This window comes from Grampus griseus (assembly GCF_964374135.1).
Source record: "Grampus griseus genome assembly, chromosome: 11".
In the NCBI taxonomy this organism is placed as follows: domain Eukaryota; kingdom Metazoa; phylum Chordata; class Mammalia; order Artiodactyla; family Delphinidae; genus Grampus; species Grampus griseus.
This window is the reverse complement of record NC_139005.1, coordinates 99,243,133-99,259,470: the sequence shown is the minus strand read 5'-3', so window position 1 is coordinate 99,259,470 and position 16,338 is coordinate 99,243,133. Positions and strand designations below refer to the sequence as shown.

At 50.8% G+C, this 16,338-nt stretch overlaps 2 protein-coding genes across 5 annotated transcripts in view; one reads left to right on the top strand and one right to left on the bottom strand.

Annotated features, from left to right (window-relative positions):
• Positions 1-1,226: 1,226 nt before the first annotated feature.
• Positions 1,227-5,777, top strand: CDPF1 (cysteine rich DPF motif domain containing 1). 2 transcript variants are annotated; one of them, XM_082666144.1, is made up of 4 exons: positions 1,227-1,306; positions 3,593-3,705; positions 4,743-4,854; positions 5,197-5,777. In XM_082666144.1, the coding sequence occupies exons 2-4, from the start codon at positions 3,593-3,595 to the stop codon at positions 5,341-5,343; spliced, it is 372 nt and encodes a 123-aa protein (XP_082522270.1). In that variant the 5' UTR covers positions 1,227-1,306; the 3' UTR covers positions 5,344-5,777. The 2 variants fall into 2 exon arrangements, with proteins under 2 accessions (XP_082522270.1, XP_082522269.1); XM_082666143.1 differs by lacking the exon at positions 1,227-1,306 and adding an exon at positions 1,345-1,681.
• Positions 5,778-6,021: 244 nt separating this feature from the next.
• Positions 6,022-16,338, bottom strand: part of PPARA (peroxisome proliferator activated receptor alpha) — a 75,661-nt gene continuing 65,344 nt past the window's right edge. For all 3 annotated transcript variants that reach the window (XM_082665500.1, XM_082665498.1, XM_082665499.1), the window contains exon 8: positions 6,022-13,480. In XM_082665500.1, coding sequence (XP_082521626.1) covers positions 13,233-13,480 — 248 coding nt within the window. In that variant the 3' untranslated portion in view covers positions 6,022-13,232. The remainder of the gene's footprint in view (positions 13,481-16,338) is intronic.

The window sequence follows — 16,338 nt, the reverse complement described above, 5'->3', positions numbered from 1 at the left end:
ATTTGCTCTTTGAATATCATTTCACTTTAACTCTTCCAGTGCAGCTTGTAACTTGTCTAAACTGTCTAATGGCTTTGACAGCATTCGTGGGTTAACCAGTCATGTATCTCAGAGTGGATTTAGGTCAAATTTTAAATGCTTTATCAAGTGGCCCATCTTTGGGCAGATCCAAAAATAAAAACCAACAGTATGTAATCTTTGAATTGATCCAAAGAGTGCCATTGCTGTAAGCACATTTGAGGTCACATGCTCTAGTAGCAAAATGTAAGGGCTCGCTAATTCTTGAGGCTCACGGCAGGAGCCGCTCTGGCTCAAGTCCAGAAATAATTCTTGTTGCCAGCATTACTAAGACACCTTATATAATCCTTATTTCTCGATTCCCCAAAGGAAGAAGTCCCAGACCTCAGGGCTGCTGGCTTCAGAATCATCCCCTAGCCCGGTAGAATGGTGCCTCGAATACACACGAGTAGAGGGGCCAGGGGTGGGGTGGGACGGCCACTGCAGGTCTAGGGAAGCCCTTGTCTGAGCTTCGGGACGGGGAGCTTGGGGTCCAGTGCAACTTTTGGTAGCTGACGTGGTTGGTGCCCCAAGGTGAAGACCTGGAAGTTGAAGGATGGTGGTCCCAGATGACGACGGGCATTGCAGGCCACTTTAAGGCTTTGGAGGGGTACAGTGACAAGTCCCGGCAGCACACAGCTTTTAAAGGTCGCAGGAAGCCACAGGGCTCATTTTGAACCCATTCTGTCTGTTGCCTTAGGGCACATAGTAATCACTGCCTGCGGCCCTGGCCCCAGGCCCCGGAGGCTTCCGTCCTAGTTGAGGGACGGGTAGCATAAGAACTAAGACCAGGGCATTTCGGTCCGAAGCGCGCGGTGAGAGAAACCACGTGGGGATGGAAATGCGGCTGAGGCCGGGTTATCTGTGGGTCGCGCACCGGCGGCACCGACTCTGTGGAGCCCGGTGGGAAACCCAGAAAGAAGCTGAGAGTCTTGGAGCAGCCAGGACATCAGGCCACGTCGGCGTGAGATAGCCAGGTGCTGCCCAGCCGCTGCCAATCCCGAGAGATCGGGTACGGGAAGCCGCAGCTAGACGGAAGGCGAGGCGGAAGTCCGCCACGAGGCCCCGCCCCGCGACTCAACGCGCACGCGCCGTGGGCTCGGCGGCGCGGCGGCGGCGGCGGCGGCGGCGGCGGCGGCGGCGGCGGCGGCGGCGGCGGCGGCGGCGGCGGCGGCGGCGGTGGTGGTGGTGAGTGGCGCGGCCTGGCGGCTTGACGGGGACGTGTGCGGCCGCGCCCGGGTCCCTCCCGGTGCGTCTCGTGCGTCCGGCTCGGCCTGGGCGCCTCCGCGGAGCCCTGCGGGGTTCCGAACGGCCTCCCGCGGCGCTGGGGGCGGGCCGCGGAGCCTGCGCCCCGGTTCATCCCCGGTCCCGCCCGGACTGCGCGGCGCCGCGGAGCCTTCCGAGTGCACGTCGGCTGATTCGACATAACCAAGGGAAAATCAATGAACTTGATGACAGGGCAGTAGAAATGACCCAAACTGAAACACAGAGAGAAAAGAGTAGAAAAAAACAAACCCAGAGCAAAGGGTCCAAGAACCGCGGGACAACATCAAAGTTTAACGTATTTGCGGTTGGAACCTCAGCGGGAGACAAGAAAGAATGGGGCAGAAGAAATATTTGAAGGGTAATGGTTAAGGATTTTCCAGAAGTAATGGAAGATACTAAACCACAGATCAAAATGCTTAAAGCAGCACAAGCAGGATAAATAGGTTTAAAAGGAAAAAAAAAAAAAGTAGTTGTATAGTCAAACTGTCGAAAGCCAAAGGTGAACAGAAAATCTTCAGGGCAGCCAGAGGGCAATTCCATAGGTAGAGACGTTGGGGGAAACCCTCCAGGTGGCAGGAACAGCAGGAGCGAAGGCCGGGGCACAGGGGTGGGGTGTGTGTGTGTGTGTGTGTGTGTGTGTGTGTGAAAGTGCAGGACAGTGATGGAGCCACTTGAACTGCAGCCTGCTGTATGGAGGGGTGGGGGCTGGACGGCAGAGTCATTGGGAGATAAGTCCCAAGTTAAAGAGGCCTTAAATGCCAAGGAAGGGAATTTATTCTGTAGTCAGGTGGGGAGCCCCTTGGCTCTGAAGCACCGCCCAGAGCCTTGAATTTTGTCATGCTTTTTTATGCATCTATCGAAATGATGGTGTGGTTTTTCTTCCTTTATTCAGTTACTCTCATGAGTTGGCATTCACTGGTTTTCGAATGTTGAGCCAACATTGCCTTTCTGGGTTGAATCCGCTCTGTCGTGACGCCCTAGGCTTCTTATGTATTATTGAATTCAGTTTGCTAATATTTTGCTGAAGATATTTGCTTGTGAAGGGTATTACTCTGTAGTTTTCCTGTAGTAGCCTTGTCTGATGAATGGTATCAGGGTAATACTGGCAGTTTTGGTGTCCATGTAATATAGGCCTCAAAATCACTTGGGAAGTGTTCCTTTCTCTGTATTCTGAAACAGTTTCTGTAGGTTGCTATTACTTCTTCCTTAAATGCTTGACAATTTGCTGGTAAAGACATCTGGGCATGAAGTTTTGCTGGTGTTCTGTTTCTTTTTGTTGTTGTTCTTTTTGTTTGTTTTTGTACTATTTCATTTTAAAGGAAAATTTTAAATTATGAATTCAGTTTTCTTAATAGATAAAGGGCTATTCAGGTTTTCTGTTTTGAGTCAGTTCTGATAAATGGTGTTTTTTCAAGAGATATGTCCATTTCATCTAAACTGTCAGATTTTTTTGGTAAAAAAGGTCACTGCATTCCTTTATTATCCTTTTAATGTCTGTAGTCTTAGTGATGTCCCCTGTTTCATTCCTCATTGTGGTAATTTGTATCTTCTTCCTGTTTTTCTTGATCAGTCTCATTAGAGGTTGTCCACTTTATTGACATTTTGAAATGACCAGCTTTGGTTTTATCGATTTTTTTCCCTATTGTTTGCCCATTTTCTGTTTCTTTGATTTGTGTTATTTATTATTTTCTTCTTTCTGTTTATGTTGAGTTTAATTTGCATTTTTCTAGCTTCTTAAGGTGGAAAGTTAGATGACTTACTTTAAACCCTCTTTTCCAATTTAAGCATTTAAAACAGCGAATGTCCCTGTAAACACTGCTTAAGCTGCATTCTGTGTATTTTGATATTTTGTATTTTAGTTTTCATTTAGTTCAAAATATTTTCTAATTTCTCTTGTGATTTCTTCTTTGAATTATGGTTTATTTGGAAGTATATCATTTAATTTCCAAATATTTGGAGATTTTCCATGTATCTCTTTGTTACTGATTTTAATTATTATGGGGTTGGAGCATGTGCTCTATGATTTCAGGCTTTTAAAGTTTGAGGCTCATTTTATGGCCCAGAATATAGTCTATCTTGGTGAATAGCTCAAGTGCGCTTGAAAAGAACGTGTGACCTTGAGCAGGTCTCGTCACTTACTCTGAACTTGAGGTGCCTTGTCTGTACGCTGCCCTTCTCACCTGTGGGTAAGAAGCAGGCAGTGGGGAGCTTTGAGATGTGGGTAGCTCTTGGTCCTGTAGGCGACATGCCCTGTCTTTTGACCTTGCAGATGGAGTGTGAGGCGGAGCGCCGCCCCTTGGGTGTGTTTGAGTGCCAGCTCTGTGCCTTAACTGCTCCGTATAGCTACGTGGGGCAGCAGCCCCCCGGCGCCCAGTCTGTCGCGTGAGTACCAGCACCCCAGGGAGCCCGCCCAGAGCTGGCTGGCCTAAGTCTGACACAGGGCTTGGGTGTTGTGTCTGGGGCCACCCGGCCCAGGCTCTGGGCACTTCAGGTGTGACCCAAGAAGGCATAGGGCAAGGTTCGACGCCATCCGGCTCTCCTAGAACCTCCAAGTCCCTACGTCCCTGCTCAGCCCAGAGTCCAGCACCTGCTCCGGCTGCGGGGTGGAAGCACCGTGGCTCAGGCTGAAACAGCTCAGCAGCTGGGAACGCAGGGAGCCGCAGAGGCCATCGCGTCTGGGGCTGGGCCTTGTCACTGGTCCCGCTGGTTCCTACGATGACACCTTCTCAGCGGGAAGCTGCCCGCCTTGCGGCTCTTGTACTGGTGGGAGTGAGCCCTGAGGACCAGCTTCCTGTGCACCTGCCCACGGATGGCCCAGAGTAGCGCCAGTGGGTCCCGGGGCTTGATTCTTGACCTTCAACTTGTCCTCCATCAGAGGCCACCTTGTGGGGATCTGGCCACTACATTACGTGGGACCGGGGGGGCCAGGCTGGAGGAACCTGGGGTGTCGCCTCGGATCCTATCCTGTCTGTCTCCTTTCTGATGTGCGCTGTGAGGCCAGAACCTTAGCCAGCGTAAAGCGCCCTGTTCTCCCTGTGTGGAAGCAGGCAGTTTGGGAGCGGATGTCATCCCGGAGGTGAGGGGAGGGCTTGGAGAGCTCGCATGGAGGCCTTGTGCCCGCCCGCCGCCCTGCTGAGTCAGGCTGGGGTCTGGGGGCTGAGTTGCAGCAGCCCTTCTTGGGGCCGAGGAGGAGTGGTTCTTTCCCTGCGGTCGACACGGAGCCCGGAGCAGGTCTCATTTCATCCCAGCCGGGCGCCACTGCTCGCCTCTCTGCTACTACTTGGTGGCACTGGGGGCCACCCCTTCCCGCGATGAGCTCGCACGGGGAGCAGGCCCCGGGGAGGTCCGTGCAGCCGGCTACCTTTCGTCAGCAGAGGTTTGGGCCATTCTGCCCACCGGCACCACTTCCTGTCCCGCAGCCTCCTGGAGGAGAGCTACGTCATGAGGGACCCCTTCACCCCCAACAAGGACAGATTCCTGATCCTCGGCTCGAGATGCAGCGTATGCAGCAGGCTGGTGTGCGTGGGCCCGGTGGGTAAGCCACGTGCAGCCGGGGCCGCTTTCCCTCTCTCCCTGTGGCTGGGACCTCACGTGAGTGACTGTGAGAGAGGTGACATGTGAGCCTTTCCCAGGGACCGTGTGAGCAGCAGCCTTTCCTGGCCTTGGTGGTCCTGGGAGCCCTCACAGCCACGCAGCTGGTCTGCTGCATTATGGGTGGGTCCCTGCAGCCAGCAGAGGGGTAGGGGACAGGCAAGCTGGGGTCAGTTAGAGGGTCTCATTGGGGTCTGAGGAAGAGGGATTCTCGGAGGCTCTGGGGGACGCTGCAGTGTGCATCCCATGGCACTCAGGCTCCTCCGTGCCCTCTTCTTTCAGGACTGCAGTTTATTCTACTCCAAGAGATTTTGCCTCCCCTGTGTCCGGGAGAACATTGATGCTTTCCCTCAGGAAATTCAGCAAGACTTGGAGAAAAGGAAAGTCCCATCCAAGAGGCCTGCCAGCCAGCCTGGTTCTCGAACATGAGTCCAGTCGGGTACCAGGTCCGCAGCAGTGTGCTGCACGGGGCTCCTGGCCAGCGGGCTTCTGTGGCCTGGCTCGGAGATGGGGCCAAGCTGGGAGCTGCTGTCACCGACCTTGTTTCTGGGCCATCGGGAGCCGTGTCTGCAGCCAGAGGGAGCTGGGATCCGCCTGCAGCAGCAACAGGGCCAGGAGCCACGCAGAGAGGGCGCCCAAAAGGCAGACCCCAGACCCCGGTGCTCCGAAGACCGCAGCACCCCCGCCCTCACGGCGCCCACCTTAGCAATTGGTGAGACACTGATTGTGGGCTCACCATGTGCCTGCCAGTTCTTAGAGGGCAGGAACTGCTCTGTCCGATTCTGTAGTTTCCGCAGGACCAGCGCACACTGCCTGGAGGGTGTTAGAAACGTGTTTGATGAGAGTATGAATAAAGGGCTTTTACTGACCGACGTTTGTGCTGGGTTTTGTCTTCTGGGGCCGCGTTGTCCCAGGTCCGCTCTGTCACTGGACTCTACAGGTAGAGACCACGTCAGCTCTGGGGCTGGGGGACTGTTCTGGGTTAAGGGCAGACCCTACAGCTGGGGATCGGTTTTCTTCAGACCAAACAACACAGTTCATCTCATAGCATCACTGAAAACTCGCCAGGTAATTTTTAAAAATAGTTTATTTTTTAAAACCATTAAGGCAAAACTGTACCCTGAAATTAACTCTTTACATTCATCAGTCTTACAGTAGGACATTCCAAACATATAAGTTCCCGTAAATTCAGGATAGAAATCAATATATACGATCAGTTCAATCTCCTAAAGGGAAAATGAGTAAGACCCAAAATTAAACAAAAATTAAAGTTATTTTATAGCCATTTTCTAATTGCCTGGAACCACTGCCAGTAAAGTGACTAAGATTCCATTTGCTCTCCTCTGCACACCCCGGCTTCCTGCGGCCCCGGATTCCCCACCAATCACACCCAGAGGGTCTGAGCTGGAGAGAGGGCGTCAGAGCCTGCTCAGAAAAGATCTGCTTTGGGATTGCTCCTGTTTAGTATAAAACACAAAGGGTCTGTCAGCCCCTAAATACTTTGAGAGTATAAGGCACCCAAGAACAGTAACGATAAACACACGCCAAGGACTCCAGCTCAGCCCTGGCTTTGGGAACCTGCACCACTCTGCCGTGCGTCTGGCAAAGGCTCCCCCTGGGTTTGGATGTGACGGCCCTGTGGGTCCCGGGGGCGGTACAGATCCCCATCAGGAAGAAATCTGCCAAGGTATGGAAAACATCGTGTGGGAGGCTCACGGGCTCTGTGGCTTCCGCTTTATACCCCGGGTTGGGCTCTGGAGGCTGGCAGAGACCCAGCCGTTGCCAGTCACTGCCATCAGCATCTTTCAAATTGCAAAGTTCTTTGGTAACAACCCACAGGTAGTAATTCCCTGAAGAACAGACAGCTACTTACTACACAGGAATAGTTCATGGTCTCCAGCGGGATCCTCCTGTGTGAAATCGGTGACTTCTGACCTGGGTCAGAGGCAGCCTTGCTGGTAGAAATGATAGAACAGACTCATTCGTGTGTGAGGAAGCATGAGGAAGGGAACAGGATTACAGGGAAATGAATTCCACATGGCTCAGGACAGAAGGAGAGCTCTGATGTGTGTGTGTGCGTGCGTGCGCTTGTATTTCAGTTGTGATATTTCAGCTTCCTGTGTGTTTCCAACACGTCCGAGAGCCAGGCTAGTGAGAGTATACGTCAGTTAACAGATTGCAGAAGAGTCCCAATGTTTGCTATTAGATGCGTGATTGTGAGTAAAGTATTTACATTAGGATTTTTTTAAAAACCCTCAAATCACAGTATTTAAGATATAGCTATTAACATAGTTCTTTTTTTACCATACAGTGTAGAAAAAATAGTGATACTCGAACCCGAATACTGTAATTTTACCGAAAACTGCACTGAGTGGTATCCATCTTGTGTGAGGTACGTTTTTTTTCAGGCCTGAAAAAAGGACCAGACCGCCTGTGCCTTTAAAAAGAGAAGACATTTGCCCAAAGTGAATGATTTGACCTTGAAAAGATGAGCCACTCACTTGTGTTCAGGGCCTGGAGACTCAGCGGCCCCCACCCCTTGTCGGGGGAGCCAGGGCTCACCTGGGGAGCTTGCCTGCGCTCCGGCTGGCATGACGCTGTAATGTTCATCACTTAATGAATTTTAGATGCTGAGGGTGACAGCGGGGGGAGAAGGGCAAGAGAGGAGGAGGCTGGTGTATTACCTTCAGCGGGGGAAAAACATGGAAGCTTTTCACATTCCACCCAAACTAGCAAACACATTTTAAATGAAAAATACCTGACCCAGGTCTTAATTTGCTATTTGTGATGTAAAAAATTGCTATTTCTTCGATTTTTTTCATGTAATGCATTTAACAGCCGCGGGGCCTGAGGTCCTTGATGTTTACCAGTTGCTGTAGTCAAGAGGTGACGTTGACGTGGATGCAGTGTGGTCTTCTGTGTGGCAAAAGATTCCAGAAGGATGTGACCGCATGTGTTCCCCCCGGACCACGGTACATGGCCCCCCTTTCTCAGGGGGGTGGAAGTAAACGGTTACACTTCTCTTATCTCAGACTGAAATTCTGAGAAGCAGATGGTCTGTCGAGAGCCCCCCTCTAGATCTGAGGAGTCCGGGTGCCTCGAGCCGGGAAAGGGCGTCTGGAAACGAGCCCTGGGCGGCGGCTTCTCACTCTCTGCCCTCACAAGCAGCCACACCCGCGGCAGCCCGCTCTGCTGAGATAAGGTTAAGGACCTGCCGCGTTCCACAGACACAGCATCGTGCAGAGCGTTACATAATTCTTTAAGTGAAAGTGTGGAGACGCGTTGTCTTAGTCTTTTCCTTGCAGAACTTCCACTATTACATTTCAGTTTGTCCCGTAGTTTCCACAGAAGTAGGACGGGCCTCCTGTGTTCTGAGTCCTTTGCTGCCTCTCCCGTGTGTTTCACGGGCTGAGGGTCCACGACCATTTTCCTGAATGGTATTAAAATGGCACCTAAAAATAGATACAAATCTCAGCAAAAACTTTTAGACCTCAACCTTTGGAGCCTAACCTTAGATCTTTCTGGGCAGAAGGTCCCTAGAGGAGAACACGCCACCGGAAAAGTCCTTGCACTGAGAAGGAGGAAAGCGCCCAGTTAGCGGGGGTGGGGACGCTGTCAGCAGTCACTGTCATGGCCCTTCGGCCCTTCGTTCGCTCCTCCCAGCCGAGCTGTCTGTGGAGCCTTCCTGCTGTGCCGCCTGGAAGTCACTGCTGTCAGGAAGGCAAGAGTCCCCTTAGCTGACAGCTCCATGCAGCTCCATACCAGCTCTTGGTTGGTAAGAACCCACAATCCCGGGGGAGCCCCGTAAATCAGCTTGGACCAACACTTAAGAGAAGCTGGGCCGCTTACAAGATGAGAAGAATAAATACAGACAGTCTGTCTCTGGAACCGTCCAGCGCCCGCACCACAAACACCGTGGGAACCGTGAGTGTGGCGAAAATCCTCCCTGGACACTTTTTAATAATCGCTGAGCCCCCCGCTGGTGGCATCGGTCTTAGTTTGCAACTTCTATGGACAGTACAATTTCCTCGCATCTCCTGAGTCGACACCACTGTTGTGAACCTAAGAACAAGTGACCCCTCCAGGAACACGTGCAGCCCAGGCACCGGGCTAACCCACAGGGAGCGCCTCGCCGCAACCTTGCCCGTCTTAAATGCAGGGGCGGGAAGTGCGGGAAGCAGGCCACCCCTGGGCCTAACCCTGCACCGCCAGGCGGCCCTTCGACCAAGCTGGTGTTTTCCACTTGAAGACGGGGCTGAGGATTGGAGGCGACGGCAGGAACTTGCATCGACAGCGCAGGTGGGGAGCCGTGAGCACCTGGCACAGTCTTCCTCCTGGGATCTGCGCTTTGAAAGGCCACACGGGTGGAAGAGGCACTTGAAGGTGGCTGGTTTTCCCCCGGTCCCTGGAAGCCCCCATAAAAGGCCATGCCGGTGATCAAGTTGGTCTTAGCTGGGAGCGCCGGACTCCCTGGTTGAAACAATGGACTTATATTTAAACAGGACTTTTTAAGACATTCCAGAGACAGGTGTGGTTATTGGGTCAAGACAAAAACAAAAAACCAAAAACCCTCCATCGTGCATCTGGCCACCAGGTGTCAAACGTGCCCAGTGTCACGGTGGCTTGAAAAGGAGTCGGGCACAGAGGGGCACAGGGGGGGCTGGGGCGTGGCGAGGCCTCGTGAAGCCACGGTGTGACTAAGGCTTGCACGGAGGCATCTCTCCACCCTCATCTGCCAGGATCTCCCCCATGAACAGGCTCACGCGTGGCCAGCAGGCATAGCTCAAGAGGAGGCGGCCCTGGGTGAGCAGGTCACCCGGGCCCTCGGCAGTGAAAGGGTGGAGTCCTAACCACTGGACCACCAGGGAATTCCCAAGGCTCCCTTTAAACAATAAAATTCCCTTAAAACTCCACAAAACCTTCCATTTCTCAGTGTGCACACAGCAAAGGTGAGCATCCAGCCTCTGAGCCCTAACAATAGATGGTCTGCCTAGAGCTGCACCAAAAGGCCCAGTGTTACGTGGACCTTAATTTTAACAGTATCTTTTGATAGCTCTATTGAGGTAGCTGTCATGCTGTAGGTTTGGGAAAACAGTAGTTGCTCAATTAATAGTACTTATCACCATGTATCAAACAAAGGATCTTACGTGGGCCTTGAGCTTCTGCTCAGATCTTAGGCTGCTGCCCTTTGCTGGAACGTCCACTGTCCTCAAGGTCGTCTGTTTCCTTAGAGTTTCATGTGGCCCAGTGTAGGAAACGCATCAGTACCGTGGAAAGGTGCGTTCTGTGCTCTTAAAGTAGAAGGAAGGACTCCCTTTAACAGGGACAGCTCTCACGGACATTCTGGAATTCTGAAATTCTTTCCCCTCAATTCACATTTACTGTTTACCCCTGTGCATATATCCTCTTTGGGAAGATGCTTGAAACGCCTCTCAGCGGAGAGCTGTAGAAAGGTCACCGGGAAACCGGAGGCCGGGCGGGCAGCAGGAAGGGCTCTGGTGCTCTTGCAGTAGTCAAAATGCCCCTCTGACGGCTGGGGCACCCTGTTTCTGACAATGCTGGACGTCGGGGTGGTGGCGTCCTGCATGTGCAGCCCTCAGGCTTCTCACAGGGTGGCAGGGGCAGAAGGCGGGGCGTGGGACCCCCAACTGGAAATGCCCAGGAGGCAGAGAGGAGGCGTGTTGGCAGGACGGCAGCAGGGTGTCCTGGAGGAGCCCCATGGTCCCCGCTTCCCAGACAAAGGCTGCCTGGTAATCTGTGGTCTCTGAGGAGTCTGGCACTTCCTGTGATGACAAGTCGAGGAAAGGAAGAACCAGGTTTAAACAGTGGCTTGAAGAGTGGGTCAAGGTGGTGAAAGGGGGTCCTGCCAGGTCCCGCATCCAGCATCCCGGGCTGCCAGCTCCACGCTTGTGGTCTGAAGCTTCCGGAACCTGCTTCCACTGGACCTCATGCTGACGTCTACTGAAACCTAGCAAGCCAGAGTGTGCTCTTTAAATAGCTACTGTTCGAAAAACGACCATATATTGAACTGGTGAATAATTCGTCTATATTTGACTATCAGTGCTTGGAGAAATCTTTGATTAGGGGACCGCAAATACTCTGAGTAGCAATTAGTGACTCTGTTATTTCAGATGAATTTCTTCCTATTAACAAGTGAACAGTGTCAAGTGGCTTTCAAGCTGAGGTCCTCTGTGGCTTCGCCAGGGGCATTGCTGGTGGTCTAGCTGGGCCCCAAGGGGACCAGACGCTCACTAACGCCGCTGATGCGGAACCGGCGCCCGCCATCAGCTTGCTCCCGTGGCGCGCGTGAGCTGGGAGCTCTTTCAGACAGGCTGTATGAGAAGCTAAACAGAACAGACAACCCTTCCAAAAGCCTGAGTCTCAAGGCTCACTTTCCGACGCTGTGTCCCTTTGAATAGGTCTGTCCCAAGACACCAGAGCAAGAGGCCACATACGCCTGGCACCGGGATCCTGCCCCGAGACCTTGGACAAGCCACAGGCCTCCAGGCTCATCAGCCCAGGGAGGTCGCATTTGAGGAAAGAATGGGGACACGGATGCACCCTGTGACTCAGAGCTTAACTCCTTTCTGACTTAGGGCAACCCCTGATTGGTGTCATTCTGAAGTGGAAATGCTTTGATTTGCTTCCAGCAGATCCTCTGATTGGATCTTTGAAAGAAATAAAGATAAAACACACCACTAAACGTGTAATGTGTAAAAGGATGTCCTAATTGTAAGTTTTGCTTTTCTCTAGTTGAAGTCTCACAGTTTTATTTACAATAATGCTGATCTTGGGAACTTTATCAAATTCAATCCTAGCCATTCTTTAACGGCAAATAAGAATGACCTTATAGAACCAAATTTCCTAAAGATAGAGGGGGAGGGGCACCCAGGGTACAACCAGGTCGTAAATGCTGTCGCCCAAGAGGCATCCGGGGGCTGAACTGGCAGGATCAGCCCAGTCTGGCTCGGGGGAGGCACTGCTGAAAGTTCCCTGATGGGACCATTCATCCCATGGTGGACAGAAAAAGAGCATTTCCAGGTCCGTGTGCTCTAGACGAAAACCATACTCCATACCGCCTTCCTAACTGGACCAAGGTTGAAAAGTTGATCTTTAAGGCTGAAACAGATATTGCAGATAATGGCAAAACTACCTCACATATGTAGTTGGAAAAGGGAACAACTCTCAAAATCTTTGTAAAAACCACCAGCCTGTTGCGCATCCTGAGATGAGTACAACCACCATCTCGTATCCACCCCACACCCGCCCCCCGCCCCGGCCTGGCCCGTTCATTCTCCAGATGAGACCCCTGCCCCCAGGCCACAGGATAAAGTCCCCTGTGCCTCGTCTTCTCCACTCCAGGGAGCAGCTACCACATCAAGAGTTATAAAAATTAAGCCGCATGTTTAAAAAAGCAACACAGAAAAAGACCAAGGAGCTGCCTTGACAGAGGGGGCCCAGCGCAAGATTTACAAATAACTTGTCACTTTGCCCCTGGAGACGTGACCATGGCCCCCAAACAGCCTGAGTCAGTTGGTTCAGATTTGATCGGAAATGGAGGTGAGAGGAATGGGAAGCTGACATGCTTCAGAGTCTGTCTTGTTCCTGCTGACCACAGACACTAGCTTTAAACAGGCGGAGGATCGAGTCCAGAGGGCCCGTGAGACGTGGCTTTCCGGGATCTTCTACACAAACCTGGGAACAGGCTTTTTCACATATTAGTTACACCATGAAAACAGCGAACTGAAACAAAACAATTGCTGCATTTTGATAGCTTATCGAATCATTCTTTGACATTCTAAATCCTACGATTCAAAACCGGCATGTTGTCTTTCTTCAAATTCAGGAAACTTTTTAAATACCTAACCTTTGGAGACATCTAGGTTTACAGGATTATAAAAATTAAAAAGTGCTGATTAGTTTTCAAAATTATAAAGGAGCACAACAGTCAAAACGTGGTGCAAAGGGAAGACAGACCACGTATTTTGAGGTTAATTCACCAGTAAATTCCTAAGGTGACAAAGAAATCTGCATTGATTCACATCGGGTGCATTAAATCAGACCACTGAACACCATTCTGCATAATTTTCCAAGTCCTGACTAATAGCTGTTTATCACCAGCATTTCTTGAAGCAGTGGTTAAAAAAAGAAAGAAACATGGAACAGGATTCCGGTTACCTAGAGCTTATACTTTCCTTTGTCCCAGGTTCAAATGGTGACATTTGTGCAAAGTTGCGTTGCTCCCATCTCTCACTTGTAGTGCTGTCGCCTTTAAAAATGCTTGAAAAGTTTCTTTTTTTGTGTGCATTTCCAAGAAATCAGTACATATCCCTGTAAATTTCCTGCAGCAGCGGGTGCAGGGCGGCGTCGGACTCTGTCTTCTTGATCACCTGCACCAGTTGCGCATGCTCCGTGACCAGCTGCCGCAGATCTGCCATCTTTTGCAGGAGTTTTGGGAAGAGAAAGACGTCGTCGGGATGGTTGCTCTGTAAGTGAAGTTTGAGCACGTGCACGATACCCTCCTGCATTTTTTCAATATGTCCCACGTTTAGAAGGCCGGGCCGATCTATCCTCAAAAGAAAGCAGAGATGTTTGAGTGCAATTACCAGCATGCTAATACCTAATAACTGTTTTTCAGTTTGAGAAACCTTTTTTTTTTTTTTTGCGGTACGCGGGCCTCTTACTGCTGTGGCCTCTCCCGTTGCGGAGCACAGGCTCCGGACGCGCAGGCTCAGCGGCCATGGCTCACGGGCCCAGCCGCTCCGCGGCATGTGGGGTCTTCCCGGACCGGGGCACGAACCCGTGTCCCCTGCATCGGCAGGCGGACTCTCAACCACTGCGCCCCAGGGAAGCCCTTTTTTTTTTCTTTTGTTGGCGACGCCACTCAGCATGCGGGATCTTAGTTCCCCGAGCAGGGATCAAACCTACGTCCCCTGCAGTGGAAGTGCAGAGTCCTAATCACTAGACTGCCAAGGAATTCCCGAGAAACCAAACATTCTGATTGGACATGGCCTTTTCTTTTTACCGAAAGCTCAGCTGCCTTTAGATGCTCTCAACTTACCTAGCAGATGGAACTAGACTTTTCCCAAGTCGCTGGGCCTGATAGGGGCAGACAGGACAAATACTCATTCCTAAATATTTCTACGACCTTAAAATGACTAGCTACCTTACGGGGTGGCCGCTTCATTTAGGATGTATCGGATTACCACCTGTCAGGGGAAAACCTGTATGTAGAGGAGTAACTATACACACAAACTGCTTTTGCATAATATGGAAAATGAAATTCTTCCTGTGTCTTCTTAGGTGCTCGGTTTCAACAATATTTAAGGAGTGTGATTGTGTTTGACTTCGGTTTTGTGGTATAAAGCACCGTTATAGGTACCTTCCAACGTAAGTCAGCTGAAAAGAAGGTGGAGCCAGAAATGAATGGGAGGACGGATACGGGAGGATGCTGAGGGTGGATACGGGAGGATGCTGAGGATGGATACGGGAGGATGCTGAGCTAACCCAGAGAGGGGAGGCCTGAGGCTTGGGGCAGGGAATCGGAGGATGGATACGGGAGGATGCTGAGGTCACCCAGAGAGGGGAGGCCTGAGGCTTGGGGCAGGGAATCGGAGGATGGATACGGGAGGATGCTGAGCTAACCCAGAGAGGGGAGGCCTGAGGCTTGGGGCAGGGAATCGGAGGATGGATACGGGAGGATGCTGAGCTAACCCAGAGAGGGGAGGCCTGAGGCTTGGGGCAGGGAATGGGAGGATGGATACGGGAGGATGCTGAGCTAACCCAGAGAGGGGAGGCCTGAGGCTTGGGGCAGGAAGGGTGATGTGGACACAGGTGTCCTCCCGGGGTGGCTCAGACACAGACACCAGACTTCCTGGGACAGCTCAGATCCATGCATCCTGCCCTTGTTCAGAAGATCAGCCCCCACCCTCCGTATTCAATAGGCAGGGCTCTCTCTAGAGTCCCATATGCATCACTAGGATTTTCAAAAGTGTTGCTCAGCATGTGGATTTTTCTTTTTTTTTTTTTTTTTTGGTTATAAAATAATGACTAAGTTTTTAAAGAGAGAGATTTTAAAAAATAGTAAGTGAACCCCCCCTCATAATTTTAACCCCGTCATACAGATTTCATGTATACCTCACCAGACAATTTTTCTGATCTGTGATTAAAATTTCTTTTATAAACTGTCATACTACTTATAAATAGCTGTGCGTCGCTCTCCCCACAACACGGCATCTTGAGCGCGCAAAGGACGGTGGTGGATCACATTCTGTGCTTTTTGCCAGAGCACAGGACTTCCTCCACCTGTGCCCAGCTGGACGGTCAGAAGGACGGACCTCGTGGAGCTGGGCCACCCTCCCCAGCTCCACATCCAGAGTCCGGGCAACTGCGGCCACAGCCTCAGTTCCGCGAGTGAGGACTCGCGGCGGACAGTACAGCTTCAGGCAGCTTGAGGAGGCGGTGGCCCCTTCGGTCTCCCCTAAGGCTGGGTAGGGTCAGCCGAGTTTACAGTAGAGGGTTGACCTTAGACCCAGGACAGGGCTATTTAAAGGAACGTGACACCGAGCCAAAAGCCTGGGGACCGCAGGGCCAGCTGCCCCGTACAGAGGCCTAGATTCTCCTGCACTGGGATCCACTTCCTTTGGCAAAGCACACTTATCAGTCACTGACCGTGAGCTACAGATAGTTTTCATTATGAAACAGCCTAAATGTACCAATAGAGACAGCAACTGTACTAACATCTGTATGACTTTATAGAATACTGTCTGTAATATGGATATAATATGATGATAACATAATTATAACACTGTCGTCCCTTGGGATCTGTGGGGGATTGGTTGCAGGACCCCCCCAAGACGCCAAAATCCACGGACGCTCAAGTCCCGTATATAAAATGGCATATAACCTACGCACATTCTCCCGCGCACTTTAGTGATCTCTAGATGACTTGTAATACCTAACACAATGTAAATGCCATGTAAATGGTTGCCGGTGTGTGGTAAATCAAGTTTCGTTTTTGGAATTTTCTGGAAGTGTTTTTTTCTGAATGTTTTCAATCCGCAGTTGGTTGAATCTGCAAATGCAGAACCCACAGATGTGGAGGGCCAACTGTATATGATGATATTATACACCATACATTATAATATTATTACAATTATATCTGATATATAATAGATATTAGATATACTAGATATAATTACATTATAATTATTAATGATACCTAATCTTCCATTATATTCTAAATAAATATATATTCATGTAATTACAGATAGAACATTTATACTTTACAAATGTGTTTATATATAATAACATGAAGTTGGGATTCACATATACACACTGCTATATATAAAATAGATAATCAACACGGACCTGCTGTATAGCACAAGGAACTCTACTCAGTATTCTGTAAAACCTAAATGGGAA

Coding starts and splice junctions, on each gene's coding strand:
- CDPF1 (XM_082666144.1), top strand. CDS start 3,593: ATGGAGTGTGAGGCGGAGCGCCGCCCCTTGGGTGTGTTTGAGTGCCAG. Junction 3,706..4,742: donor CCCGGCGCCCAGTCTGTCGC/GTGAGTACCAGC, acceptor CCTGTCCCGCAG/CCTCCTGGAGGAGAGCTACG. Junction 4,855..5,196: donor GGCTGGTGTGCGTGGGCCCG/GTGGGTAAGCCA, acceptor CTCTTCTTTCAG/GACTGCAGTTTATTCTACTC.